The sequence below is a fragment of the Lonchura striata genome, chromosome 1, assembly GCF_046129695.1.
Source record: "Lonchura striata isolate bLonStr1 chromosome 1, bLonStr1.mat, whole genome shotgun sequence".
Lineage (NCBI taxonomy): Eukaryota > Metazoa > Chordata > Aves > Passeriformes > Estrildidae > Lonchura > Lonchura striata.
In genome coordinates, this window is record NC_134603.1 from 115406088 (window position 1) to 115419474 (window position 13387).

Sequence of the window (13387 nt, forward strand, 5' to 3'; positions counted from 1 at the left end):
TTTTGGATTGAGGGCGATGAGTTCACTTTTCATTGTTAACCTTCTGCAGGAAGCTCGGCAGCTTTTTCTTTTAAGGTATTCCTAGTACAGGAGGAGTAAGATCTGCCCCTGAGCTCTTTCTTTCCCTTTGTGCTGTACAAATGCACTTTGTTGGAACATTTGCACTGAGAGCAAGGTCTCTTCAAGTTGCAAAACATTATATTAAGACGGAAACATGCTGGTGGTAAATGATTTTAATAAAACAAACTCAGTCTATCAAGCTCTTGTATCAAGCATGCTAATAAACAATTTTGTATACCAGAGCTGAGTCTAAGGATTAAGCTGAGACCTAAGATCAGTAATTTGTCTTGGACAACTATTGAAAGAAGCATCTCCAAATTTTTTTACAGCTTGATAAAACCTACGTACCTCAACTAATAGCATGTTTGTACATGTGTTATCTAGTCAGTGTCTAACCAAGGAGTCTTGAGACATTGAGTCTTCCTTCACTAAAATGCATTCCAGATACTGTTCTGAGGCCAAGCAAGTATTGAGGCATCAGGAAATGTACTTTTGCAGCAATAAAACAAAGACACATTACATTAGTTTTACGAAGCAGGTGTCTTCACCAGATGGTCCAAAGTGGTTTTTCACAAGTAAGGGTAGACACAGGCTTATATAGATGAATTACAAAACAGGCATTTTTGCACCAACTTCAGTCTCTCAAGCAGGGACTGGCAGCAACCTTCTGTGTTATTTGAAGTGACATTTACAAAACATCCTGTTTCAAAGCACAAGCTCAGCATGACTGCCAGTATTTACGAGAAAATATTAAAATAATTGGACCCAAAAGTCCCTGGAGATAGATGTCTGGTATTATCCAGTCACATGAAAAGAGTTCTGACAGGCAGGGAAATGACAGGAGCCCATGTACATTATTAGCTGGTGCTGACTCCCACTTCAGCTCCGTGGGACAACAATCTACCTTCTGAAATTGGTCTCAGTTCTGGGTAGTGGAGCCTCAGCCTCTGCTCTTCTCGAGTGGCTGCGATAATTTCTGTCCTCCCTGGGGCTGAATGAGATGTGCCTTTGGATGATCTGTCAAATACCTTGCAACTAGAAAACAGAATAGCATTTGAGGAAGCAAATAATTACTAGTAAGCAAGTGATTCTTACTTTGAAATGTCACTCTGATGCAGCATATCTGTGGAGTAGGAATGTAGGGTGTTGCCTGGAGGGTAGGAGAGACTAATAATCCTAAATTTGGACAAGTAATTAGTTTTCCTTGTTTCTTCTTGTCTACATTGTGATTTTTAGAGGTTTGTCCCGCAGCTGTGTGTCAGCATGCTGTAACTACTGTCCAACTGTCTTATGTAGAAGGGAGACTGAAGGAAATCTGTGTTGTGGTCTGTCTTTTGTGATATAAGTGCGCTTTTCTCTCCCCCATTTCCCACAAGGTGGAAAAGATTCGCCAAGTCAAGGCCAAGTCACTCTACTTGCAAGTTGAAAAGTTACGTCAGAACCTAAACAAGCTGGATAACACCATTAGTGCTGTTCAGCAGGTCCTGGAGGAGGGTCGTACCATGGATATTCTTCTGGCTCGGGACCGCATGCTGGCTCAGGTGCAGGAGCTGAAGAACGTCAGAGGCCTTCTCCAGCCACAGGAAGACGACAGGATCATGTTCACCCCCCCCGACCAGGCATTGTACATGGCCATTAAATCAATGGGCTTTGTCAGCAGCGGGGCTTTCGCTCCCTTGACCAAAGCCACGGGGGAAGGTCTCAAGCGTGCGCTGCAGGGCAAGGTGGCCTCATTCACTGTGATTGGCTACAACCACGACGGGGAGCCTTGCCTTTCAGGGGGTGACATGATCTCCGCAGTGGTCATGGGCCCAGATGGAAACCTTTTTGGGGCAGATGTCAGCGATCAGCAGAACGGAACCTACCTGGTCAGCTACCGTCCCCAGCTGGAGGGAGAGCACCTGGTGTCTGTGATGATGTGCAACCAACACATTGAGAACAGCCCCTTCAAAGTGATGGTGAAGTCCGGGCGCAGCTACATCGGCATCGGGCTGCCGGGGCTGTCCTTCGGCAGCGAGGGAGACAGCGACGGCAAGCTCTGCCGCCCCTGGGGGGTCAGCATCGACAAAGAAGGCTTCATCATCGTCGCCGACCGCAGTAACAACCGCATCCAGGTGTTCAAACCATGCGGGACCTTCCATCACAAGTTCGGCACGCTGGGCTCCCGGCCGGGCCAGTTCGATCGCCCTGCCGGCGTGGCCTGTGACATTTCGCGTAGGATCGTCGTGGCCGACAAGGACAATCATCGCATCCAGATCTTCACCTTCGAGGGGCAGTTCATTCTGAAGTTTGGGGAGAAAGGAGCGAAAAACGGTCAGTTCAATTACCCGTGGGATGTGGCTGTCAATGCAGAGGGCAAGATCCTGGTCTCTGACACGAGGAACCATCGCATTCAGCTGTTCGGGCCCGACGGCGTGTTCCTTAACAAGTACGGCTTCGAAGGGGTACTCTGGAAGCACTTTGATTCCCCCAGAGGTGTGACGTTCAATCACGAGGGTCACTTGGTAGTGACGGACTTCAACAACCATCGCCTCTTGGTCATCCATCCAGATTGTCAGTCGGCGCGCTTCCTGGGCTCCGAGGGCACCGGCAACGGCCAGTTCCTGCGCCCGCAGGGAGTGGCGGTGGATCAGGAAGGGCGCATCATCGTGGCCGACTCCAGGAACCACCGGGTGCAGATATTCGAGTCCAATGGTAGCTTTTTATGCAAGTTTGGCACTCAGGGAAGCGGCTTTGGTCAGATGGACCGTCCTTCAGGTATAGCTGTCACCCCTGATGGCATGATTGTTGTGGTCGACTTTGGAAACAATCGAATTCTCGTCTTCTAATCTGTGTTTGAATTAGGAAGAAACTGTCTCAGGGAAATTCTTCTAAGAGAAAATGAAAAAATACAACGTCAGTTCAAACCTACCTCATCTTTAATTTTTTTACAGATGAATGTACTTACCTTTTCTGCAGGGAGTGAGCCTGTAAAATTGAATTCTATCTACCTCATTGTCCTCCTTTCCCTCCCTGATTTCTCACCCCCTCCCCATCCCCACATACTCATAGTTCAGAACGTTTTACCTCTTTCCCCCCGATGGGGTTTCATGCACAAACAAGAGTTGCTGTGCACATTAGGTGGTTTGTGTGGTGAGTTCTGTTAGACTAAGCCAAGAAAGGCGCTATGTAACTTTTTAAATGGAGAAAATGGTAGTAGGTGTTTGTAGAGAAGTTGTGTTTCTTGACCATTCTGCAGTTCTGTGGGTGGGGACATGGGAGGGAGGGACATTTGTTGTTGTTGTTTTTGGTTTGTTTTTTTTTCATTGCTGCTGCAGCAGAGAACTTTTTCCTGTTCTCCTTTTTATACCTCAGTGTGTTTGATTTACTGGCGAGCACAGTATCTTGTTCCCAGACCACTTTGAACGTTTTATGAAAGTGAGTGAGATTCACTCGCCAGGAAGAGCAAATTTGCATCTTTTTTGGCATTTCTGTGTATTTTTTTACTGAAACACGGTAATTTAACAGCACAAAGTGAAGCTGATGAAAATGCACAAAAATTCTTTAAGTTTAAACCAAATTGTTCATTTTAGTGGCTTAGTACAGTCATTGTAAAGTTTAGATAAAATCAAGGCTTCCTTTAATATATCCAGTCATTGAGAATTAATCATTTTTACCACTTTTCACCTGAAAGCTAAATTAGTGTGAAAAAAGTTACATTTCTTTTTATCAGTGCCCCTAATCCAGGTAACAGAAGCGGTTAGGAGGAGCATTGAAACAGGGAAAATTAAACCTTTTTGATTTACTTTCTTGTGAAATGACTTAGCATTGTTTTGCCCCTTCCCATAGAGAAAGCTTAAGGGAATAATGTTTGAATTTGTTAGAAGTGGTACCTTTTTCCAAAAGTAAGAAATAAGCACAGCTTTGGAGATTCAGGGTGTGATTTGGAGAAGTGAACAGTAGTTTTGTTTTGTTATGGGTTTTTTTTTGTTCAGAGAGGATTGCAATAACTCTATCACTGATTAAGTTTGTTGGCTTTTTTTTTTTTTTTTTTTTTTTTTTTTTTTTTTTTTTTTTTGTTCATCTTCTGGCTTCCCCAGAGAGCTGGACTGAAGATTTTGGGAATAGCTACTGTAGCTTTTAGGGTGGGTGGGGTGGGCCTGTAGCTCCCTGCTGTAGGAACTCTGGCTACAGATCCAAGTGAAGAATTACCAGTACCAGCTAAAGGCAAACTGCATCAAGGTGAAACTTTGCTGCTTTTTTCCCAGGGCAGTACCAAAGACTTCTGTGTAAAATTAATGTATATGATCCTTAAAAACTTGGAGGCAGAGGGAAGTTTGCCCTTTCGGGGATATAGAAACTGGTGTTCTGAGAAGCAGAAACCTTTGGGGAGAGTAGAGATCTCTTTAGCAAAATGTGACTTTGAGTCCCTGGAAGGATTTGGTTTTATTCTTCAATTTCCTGCATTCCAGTTTAGCTGTTCATGCAGATATGGTCTCTATAGACCTTTAGCTTCACCCTCTGGCAAACAAGAATTGCTTAAAGTGGGGAACAGAGGGCTCTTCTTGCTCTCTGCAATGGAAGAACTCTTGTCAGTAGTCTTGAGTTTGGAAATGCCATGGGATTTACCTTACTGTTTGCAAGAGAAGATCTCAGAAATATACATTTGGTCGTTGTCAAAAAGTCTGAAGAGCCTTAACCATCCTGCAAGGAAAGGGTTTATCTCTCTGCCAGCCACCATGCACAAAAGTGACCTGAGGTTGAAAGGCTCTTTACAAGTTTGTGAGAAATCACAAGGTGCACTTTCCTTCTTGCTGCTTTTCCCCTCCAAGGAGTGTTAACTTTGAGTTTTGTAGAAATACCAATGATGTGTGCAGGCAGAGAGAGCTGCTGCTCTAGAGGAGGCTTAAACTAAAGGACCAGAAAGAGACAAGAAAGATTCATGAGTTGGCAAAACCTCATTCAAAAGAAGGGTGAGGAAAACCACCTAAATTAAATGGGATAAAACAACTGTGCTGCCTTTCAGCCAAAGCCTCAAGGAAGCAAACTCTTCAAAGCAGTGTGTTTCAGTTAGGCTTAATCTTAGGATGGCATGGTTTAAAAACAGTCTTGAAAGGATAATCTTTTATACAGATGTCTGTCATTAAATTTCTGTGGCCACACAAAACATGTATGAGAGAGAGCTAGTTTACCTTAAAGTTTTGCAAGTTCTGCCTGTGTGCACGCCTCCCTTCTTGGGGGCAGCCTACAGTTGTGACAGATGTCCGTGGTTGTCTTGTATTATTCAGCCCAAGAATTATTTGCAACTTGGGCTGTGGAAACTAATAGCCTGCAAGATCTAGATACCAAAGAATAGTGGTTTAAAAAGCTTTAATGTTTAGTCTGCAGCATCCTTGCAGTTATCGTATCATGTCTTAATGAAAATGTCAGGTCTCTAAATAATTTGACCAGAGTGGCTCACAGTGTTGAAGTGTCCTAGAAATGCTCTTGTGCTTAAATGCTTCTGGGGTTTGCCCTTCTCTGTGGCTAGAAGGGAGTTGTTTTTCCAGGCATTAAGAAAAAAGGTTAAGTGTGCAGCCAGAATTGTGTTGAACTAGAGGAATGTTTTGTCCCCCAGCCTGCACCGTGTGGAAGGTGACAGACACTGAAGTTGCCCTTTGCTGTTTTGAATGGAGTCATTGCACAGCCCCCCAGCCCAGCTCAGCCAGGAAGAGGAATGACTTAAACTCTAAGTTGCTGTCTATTTAACTCAGTGGGATTTGCTTGCAAACCGAACCTTGAGTGTTTGACCTCATGTTGTTGGGGAGCTTTTTCGTTTTAAAAACACTACTATTTAGCTACCCAAAAAGAATTCCTTATCTTTGTGATAGATAGTGCTAAGCACATTTGGTCTCATTGAAAAGTGGTAGTGTAGCTTACAAAATGGAGTGTTTATATGCAATGAAAAAAAAGTAGTGCTAATATACAATGCCAACATCAGATGCCCCATAGAGGCTTATCAAAAAGTAATAAACAAGATTCCAACCTTGCTCTGCTTGCTTTTCCATACATGTTCTCAGGTTAATTGCCCCAGTATTGTAATGTACATGCATGCTGAGAGGAAAAGCAAGGCTTCTTGGAAGCTGGATTGCAAACCAAACAAGCATTCAGAGTAACCTTCTTAACTAGGGGCAATGGCCTGGAGAAGGTTAAAGTGAGTGTGTGCCTCTTCATTGGGGAACAGCAAATGTGGGGGACAGAGCTGTTTACTTGAACTCCCAAAGGATTTTCTCTATGCCAGGTTAAACCAGTGGTTCTCTGTAAACGTTTTGCTTGACAAAATGTTATCAGCAATCAGTGTGGCTGGTTTGGGTGCTTAGCATATAAAGCAATCTTGTCCTTTCTCAGAATTATTTAAGCAGGAACTTTAGTAGCAAACTGAAGCAAATTCAGTACTTGATAATGCAGGTCCTTCAAATAAGTTGCTCTTTTTTATTTAGTACATTTTAAATATAACTTATTTAAGGAGGCCCACAAACCTGAAACTTTTAAAGAAAGCAAGGAAAGGAAGATAACACCTGAAAACTTAATGCATGTTAGGGCCAGACATAACCAACCTGGGAGAGAGAACAAGTTACTTCGATGTGGCATTCCCTTGGAGTTGAAGGAAAGTGGGCCTGGTCCATTACTTTACAGTTAAACCAAAATTGATTTCTGAAGAGAGCAGATTTATAGGCTCATCTTGCCATAACGTTGATCATAAGATTTCTTTGTTTGTTCTAGTTTAAAAAAGTATTGTGCCAAAGTTTTGTTTATTTTTAAAGGAGTGTAAGCCAAATGGTGCCAAAAGGTAATAGGGTATTTAAAAGTAGAGATATTTAGACAAACAGTTTGGAACTGTATAAAAAAGGAACACTGGTACTTGCGTTAGACAAATGTTGTACCTTTGGGTCTTTGAGTCCTTGGGAGTTTGAAACCCAGTTTGCTGTGGTACAAAATGCACAACTAGAGATGCCACTATCTTTTGCTTGAAGTTCTACCTCACTTTGCAGAAGTAAATCATCTACCTCAATTTAGCATCAGACAGGTTTGGGACATAGTTGAGGCCTGGAGGAAGGATTCATCCTGCCTGTTGGAAGAGCATTTTCATTGAAACAGAGATACTAAGTGTGTACTATGTGGTGACTGCTTGCTTTTGTTTGCTTTTGTTTTTGCTGCCTGCCTATGGAGATATTAAGCTGCCCTTGCTAGAGAATGTGTAAATAAAATCAAATGTTCAGGCAAACTGGACTGAGACCTGAAACGCTTTTGAGTTTGTTCTGGTTTCACTACAAAGTATGGAAGTGTAAACTTTTGTTCAGTATTAAGACACTACCGGCTGACGTGACATACTTCATGTTCATTTGCAGTGTTCTTATGTCCGTAAGACCTTTAGGTCTTCTCTCTACAAGAGAAAAACTTTTATGCATGCCTACCAATGTGTCCTGTTTGGGAGGACTGGTGTTATGATTGCTGTAAACACAATGCTATACCAAATGCTTGAAGGGAATAAGGTCCTGGTTTTTTATTTTATTGACTTGGTGATTGTATTAATAACTTGCTTGACTCAATGGGATTTTTTCCACCATGACAAAGCAATCAAGTTCCTATTCCTGGAGGGCAGCTTAGGTTCAGACATACTCGGGAGAGGCAGTTGAAAACCAGTGTCCTGGGGTTTTTGGCAAGTTAACTAGTGATGTTCAACATACCCTGTTTTACCTGTGGAGTTAAGTTGCAGAAGCATATTTTCAGACTACTCTGTTGGAGGAAAAATAAGTCCTTTTTCTTCCCCAGCTCATATTAAGGGGTGACAGAAGTGGGTGCAGGAGACCCCATATAACAATAGGCTGTGTTGGGTTTGGTAAATGTTATGGTGGGAAATGTACATTGATGTCTCTTAAGTGATCTTACGGGTTAACAAGCCAGACTGGCATCTTTTTCCATCATCGTTCAACCAATAATGGTTCTAAAAATGCTTTGTGTACCTGCATGGTCTTAGACCTTCTATTAATGATTGTATCAACTTACAAACTCAGGTAGATAATTTTTTAAGCTCTTTTAATAGAGCCTTACTGACTGAATGTTAAGTGTCTGTGTACTGATGTAGTTAAGTAACTTCCTTTTGAACTACCAGACTAGTTTAAAAAAAAAAAAAAAAAGTCCTTTTATAGGTTTGTAGAGAACTTTTCAGATAATGTAGTAGTTTTTCCTTCAGAGGGAGGATGTCTGTTTCTGAGGGTTTTTTTAGTTTGGTTTTTTTTTTCTCTCTAAAATGACTAAGAGGTTTTTAACTAGTTTGTAAGTTTTGCTTAGTCACCTGAGTTGGTGGGGGTTTCTTATGTCTGTGACTCTTGTTTGTACTGTGCATTACCTGTCATGCCCTGCTCGCTTTGTGCACAGGTCCTTGGAGTAGTTGAGGGCGTGAAACACATGCCTGCAATTTAACTCAAATAGAATTTGCAAGCCTTGAACAAAATGAAGCTCAGCCCCATGAAACCACTGTCAAACATGCCTTTTTTTTTCTCCTCCTCCCCACCCCCCTTAATTGGCTGTAGATGTATGCCCCATCTTACAAAATTTTCTGATTTATAAGTAGCATTGATTTATAAGTAGCATTGTCTCAGTGCAGGTTTGCATCGGGATCCAGGCTGATCTTGTCATTTTTTGGATGTTGGGCATCTTGAATTGATTTGGTTTCTTAGTTTCCTCTTCTGTTATTTCTTTCCTACTTTAGTAAATAATTATGCTGCTCTCATAATAATAATGAAACATCTCAGGAGGTCAGACAGTGCTCTGCCTTTAATGAGCTGCTCAGAGCTTTTGTATCTAACTGAAAATGGGTCAGGCTGTGACAAAAATTGCCGTGCTCCAAAAAGGGCATCACATTTCTACTTGGACAAAAAGTGATATAATTTTTACTTGTCAGATGTTGAGTACTGCAGAGAAGAAAGCATGACAGGTTATGTGCAAACTTTTATGTAGAATAAGTGAACAAAATGTTAGAACTGTTGTGTTAATGGAGGCTTCTGAATGTATCTTTGTGGTCCATAGGGAAGGCTGAAGGATGTAGCAAGGAGATGATGTATCAGCTACTGGCAGCCTTAAAACAAAGTCAGTGTCTCTCTGGACTTTAAAATGTTCCTATGCAGTTTATTTTATTTTTGTTTAATCAAATAAAAGTGAGGTTTTTTTCACGGCAACTCTGTGTGTGTGTGTGTTTCTGTACCACCCAGGAAAAGTCTTCTCTTCTATCAGGATGCAAAAAAGAAAAACCTCCTCCTAGTTGTTATGTGTTATTAGAAAAAGTCCTCATTGTCATGACTGGAGAAGAGAGCTGTGATATTGAAGTCACTGCTTCAACCTCCATCCTTTTTTCCCAATATTTTCCCAGAAAGCTTCTTGTTTAACTTTTTAGGTCTATTTCTAGGTTTCCTTTCCTTCACCTTGGCCACTGAAAGAATGCTCCTTCTGCATGGCAATGTAAAGCAAAGCCACCAGAGCATTTAATACGTCTCTCTGGCATCTTACCAGGGCAGGCTGTCAACAAAAGTTGGGTTAGTGGAAAGCTGCCATTTTTCCTCACTACCTTGGAAAAGGTTTGAAAAGAAATTGTGAGCATAGGAGGATGCTCTTCAAGTGAGGTTTGAGAATTAAAGCCACTGACTAAATTCCCAGCATGGGTAGCAGTGCTGGTGGATTCCAACCTCTGGAAGTGCTGGCTGCTTTAGCTTTTTGAAGCCAAGATGCCTTCTGGGCCTGTACAGCTGTAGGGTTCTCAGCACCATTCATCAAAATCCTTCACCAGGCCCTTGCTTTCTTCTTGCTGGAGCAGCTTGGCAGCATGTCAGGAGTACAGAAATCCCTCCATGAGGGAGAGAGGCAGGGAGAACGGACAAAGGCTGCCCAGGTGAATTTGTCCAGCTTCCTGTGTTACTCTGTATTGCACTGGCTCCTCTGTGCCCTCTGCCTGAAGACAACTGGAACCCAGAAGCTCCCTGAACACCAGGAGATGGCTCAGGACACTGCTGAATGAGTGCTGACCAGTCCTTGCACGGGGGCCATGGGCAGAGCTAAAGGTTCTGATGAGAGAAACAGCAATGGCCACAGGCGTGGTGCAGGAACAGTCCTGAGGCAGCAACAAGGCTTGTGTGTGGTGGGGGAAAAAGAAATGCAGCACCCTTTCTCCTGCTGTGGGAATATGAGCCAGTGTGCTGCTGCAGGGGAGATTCTGGAGGTAAGGGGAGAGTGGGGGAGAGGGACAGGCACCCTTTCTTCAGGAAGTGGCCCAAACCAAACTGCTGAGCATTACTGGGTTTACCAACTTTGCCCACTGCGGAGCCTGGGCTGCTTATGCTCGTCGTTTTTTCTACTGAAATACAGCTCACCGTTACTTCACTTTCACTTCTTGCCTACCAGAGATTAAAAGGATTGAAGGTGGAAGTTAGATCCTTGGCTGCTGCCTCCCTTGATGTGTTATTTAATTTTTCCTTTCTGTTTAATAGCAAGCGATCATCAGCACTGCCCATGGCCGGTGCAGGCGGTGCCGCGGGCAGGGAGAGGGCACAGCTGCAGTGGGGGCTGCGCCGCCCCAGGGCACCGCGCTGGGCTGCGATAAGATGTGCCTTATCTGGGAACAACTGCATCCTTCACCCAGCCCGGGCACGGCCAGAGCATCTTTTGCATGTGAATGCCCCGCATTCCTGGGGGGGCGGGGAAGAATCTTCTCTATTCAGGGCCCGGGACCACACAGGGAGCATCGTGAACCTTCCTGTATTTAATCAGTCTATCTGCTCTGACGTAAAAGATGTATCAGCTCCCTTTCTTCCTTCTTTCAGAAAGGTGATCGCTACCAACTTACTCCTGATACTTTTTTTATTCCTAATGTTTCTAAACTGTTTGCCCCTACCTGAGGACAAGAGTGCATTGCAGCATTTTCAGTGATAGAAAAGTTACTGAAACGGCAGCTACTGGGTTGTGTTCTGGAAGGACTGAAAAGCAGGGCAGGCAGTTACCTGACAGAGTGGCAGGTCTCAAGCTTGCTCTGTCCTGCTTCCTGCTGGAGGCACACCTGTGCTCACTCCACAACTACATTGTTGAACACACTTGCTGTACTGTTTCTGTCAGCTGGTTTCTCCAAGATGATGGATACAAAACCAGAGCTGTCCTGCTGCCCTCCTCTCCTGGACACATCTGCATTCCCTCACACTCCGGTACAGAGAGCAGAAGTGGCAGGCCCTGAATCCAAGGTGCTGCTGGGAGAAGTGACCTCTTGGTGCTGGCTGGAGGCAAAGTACAACGCCAGCAGCGCAGGGAGATAAGGTGGTAGCTCAGCTCTACCCTGGAGATTATCAGGATAGCTGAAATGGCACAGAACAGCCCTGGAGGGACTGTGAGAGGAGTGCTGGGCTCCAATTATCTTACACCTCTCCTCCCCTCCTGTGCTCAGAGTAAGTAAGCAGAAGGTCCTTGATTATGCTCCATCTTCTTTTGAGTAAAAGGCAGTTTTTTTGGTTTTTTTTTTTTGTTAGAGAGAGGTATTCCTCTACATTGGAAACTAGATTAAAATCTGCCACAATCCCCACCCCCCAAAAAAAAAACGCCAACCAAAAAAAACCACCAAACCCCATCAAAAACACCCCAAAAAAAACCCTCACCCACCCAATCCCCTGGTCCTCACAAAAAAAATCCACCAACAAAAACCTACCTCAAACAACCTTTTTCTTATAGCCAGAGCCATACTTCCTCCATAGCTGCACCATGACACTGTTCTGTTGGGCAAAGGAAAACCAGGGAGAGGGGGAAACAAAACAAAACAAAAAAGAAAAAAAAGTCAACAGAAACAGGTTCCCTCTTCGCTAAGGAAGAGCATGGCTTATATATGTCAAAACAGCAGCAAACACAACAACTCAACTGCTCCTTCAGAAGGACTTTACTTCAGGTAAATGGTTTTCTCCACTCACTGCTTTTCCCTCTATTCTCTTCAAAAAGAGAATACATGTTTGGATAACCTCTTTTTTTTTTTTTTGTGAATAAACTGCCACTGTCACTCAAAGCAGGTACCAATCTCCCATCATTCATGAAATAACCTTTACAAACAAGTCTTGTGGTTTACATATTTTATTAAAAATTTACATAAACAAACACACTCCAGCAATTGGGGTATTCAGGTGTCCTAGGTTAAAAAAATATACAAAATCCCAAGCCCCCCTGACTAGGGCAGCAGCAGGTTAAAGCACAACCTCACTTCCTTTGAACAGTGGTGAAAGCTGGCATCTGAATGGGCTGGATGGAGTGGACTGGCTGGAAAACAGGCTTTTTCCGCATGTCAGAGAGGGTTTTCACAGAAGGGAGCAGCTGGTTCCTCTTGATGATCTGCAGTGCCAGCTGCGTGTTACCTACAAGACAAGTTTCAATTAAAAAACCCAAAATACCATCTAATGACATATGAATTACTGTTCAGGGACAGAGCTGATGAGCCAGGCCTGGGCCCAGGCCAGGTACACCAGCAGTCCTTCCTCTCCAGTGGAATGCTGGCATGGACAGGAAAAGTAGTAAACAGGAAATTTGAAAAAAAAAATTAGTTTTGATTGAGTCCACCTATTCTGGGATGAAGATATCAAGCTTTTACCTCAGAGCTGGAAGATGCCAAAGCACCTTCTAATTTCCCAAAGGTCACCACTTCTTTCTCCCAGCTGCACAGTGAGGTGCTAGATCACACACACAATGCCCTCACACAGTGGTATTGCAGACAGTAAATGTGGATAAAAGAGGTTTTTAAAAGAAGAAATCTGATTTTCAACTGTAAGTATGGTCAATCAAACAACTACCAATATACATGGAAAACTTAGTCTTTGTTATAAATTAAACCTGTGAAATTACAGGAGAAATGGAACTGAGTAGTGAGGAGAGTATTTCTCCCTCATAATTTTCTTTCCCTGAAGTTTTAGTTTCAGAAGAGATGCACCATTTTGTCATTTATAGAACAAAAAATGGCCTTATCCTCTTTTAGTTATGTACTTAAAAGATGATGAGGGACGTAAATCCCACTTTCTACTCTCTTCTGCTCTGTACATCTTCATTGCAGAAATAAAGGTTTCCAAAATTCAAATTTAGAAACATCCTTGTAAGAAAAGCTTTTCAGAAGTCTCAATTCCAAATGCAAATGCTCAAATCCTCTGCCTGCCTGCAATGCAACAGCACAAGGGGATGCTGGAACAACATCCAAGGAAGGGTGTCATGGTTTGACACCCTTGGGAACAGGCACACAGAACATTTCACGACATTTGGACATGAAGTGCCCCCAAGGGGCACAGGTCTGCTACCATGACCG

General features: G+C 43.3%; 3 protein-coding genes across 4 annotated transcripts in view; 2 read left to right on the forward strand and 1 right to left on the reverse strand.

The window, feature by feature from the left end:
• TRIM71 (tripartite motif containing 71) overlaps window positions 1-2888 on the forward strand; it is a 53527-nt gene extending 50639 nt beyond the window's left edge. The window contains exon 4 of the mRNA XM_021525912.3: window positions 1437-2888. Within this exon, the coding sequence (XP_021381587.1) occupies window positions 1437-2888 (1452 nt within the window). The remainder of the gene's footprint in view (window positions 1-1436) is intronic.
• The window catches only part of OSBPL10 (oxysterol binding protein like 10), a 492302-nt gene that overhangs the window by 128336 nt on the left and 350579 nt on the right, over window positions 1-13387 (forward strand). The window lies entirely within an intron of this gene.
• The window catches only part of CNOT10 (CCR4-NOT transcription complex subunit 10), a 58532-nt gene continuing 57303 nt past the window's right edge, over window positions 12159-13387 (reverse strand). For both annotated transcript variants that reach the window (XM_021525876.2, XM_021525879.2), the window contains one exon: window positions 12159-12452. In XM_021525876.2, the coding sequence (XP_021381551.1) occupies window positions 12298-12452 (155 nt within the window). In that variant the 3' untranslated portion in view covers window positions 12159-12297. The remainder of the gene's footprint in view (window positions 12453-13387) is intronic.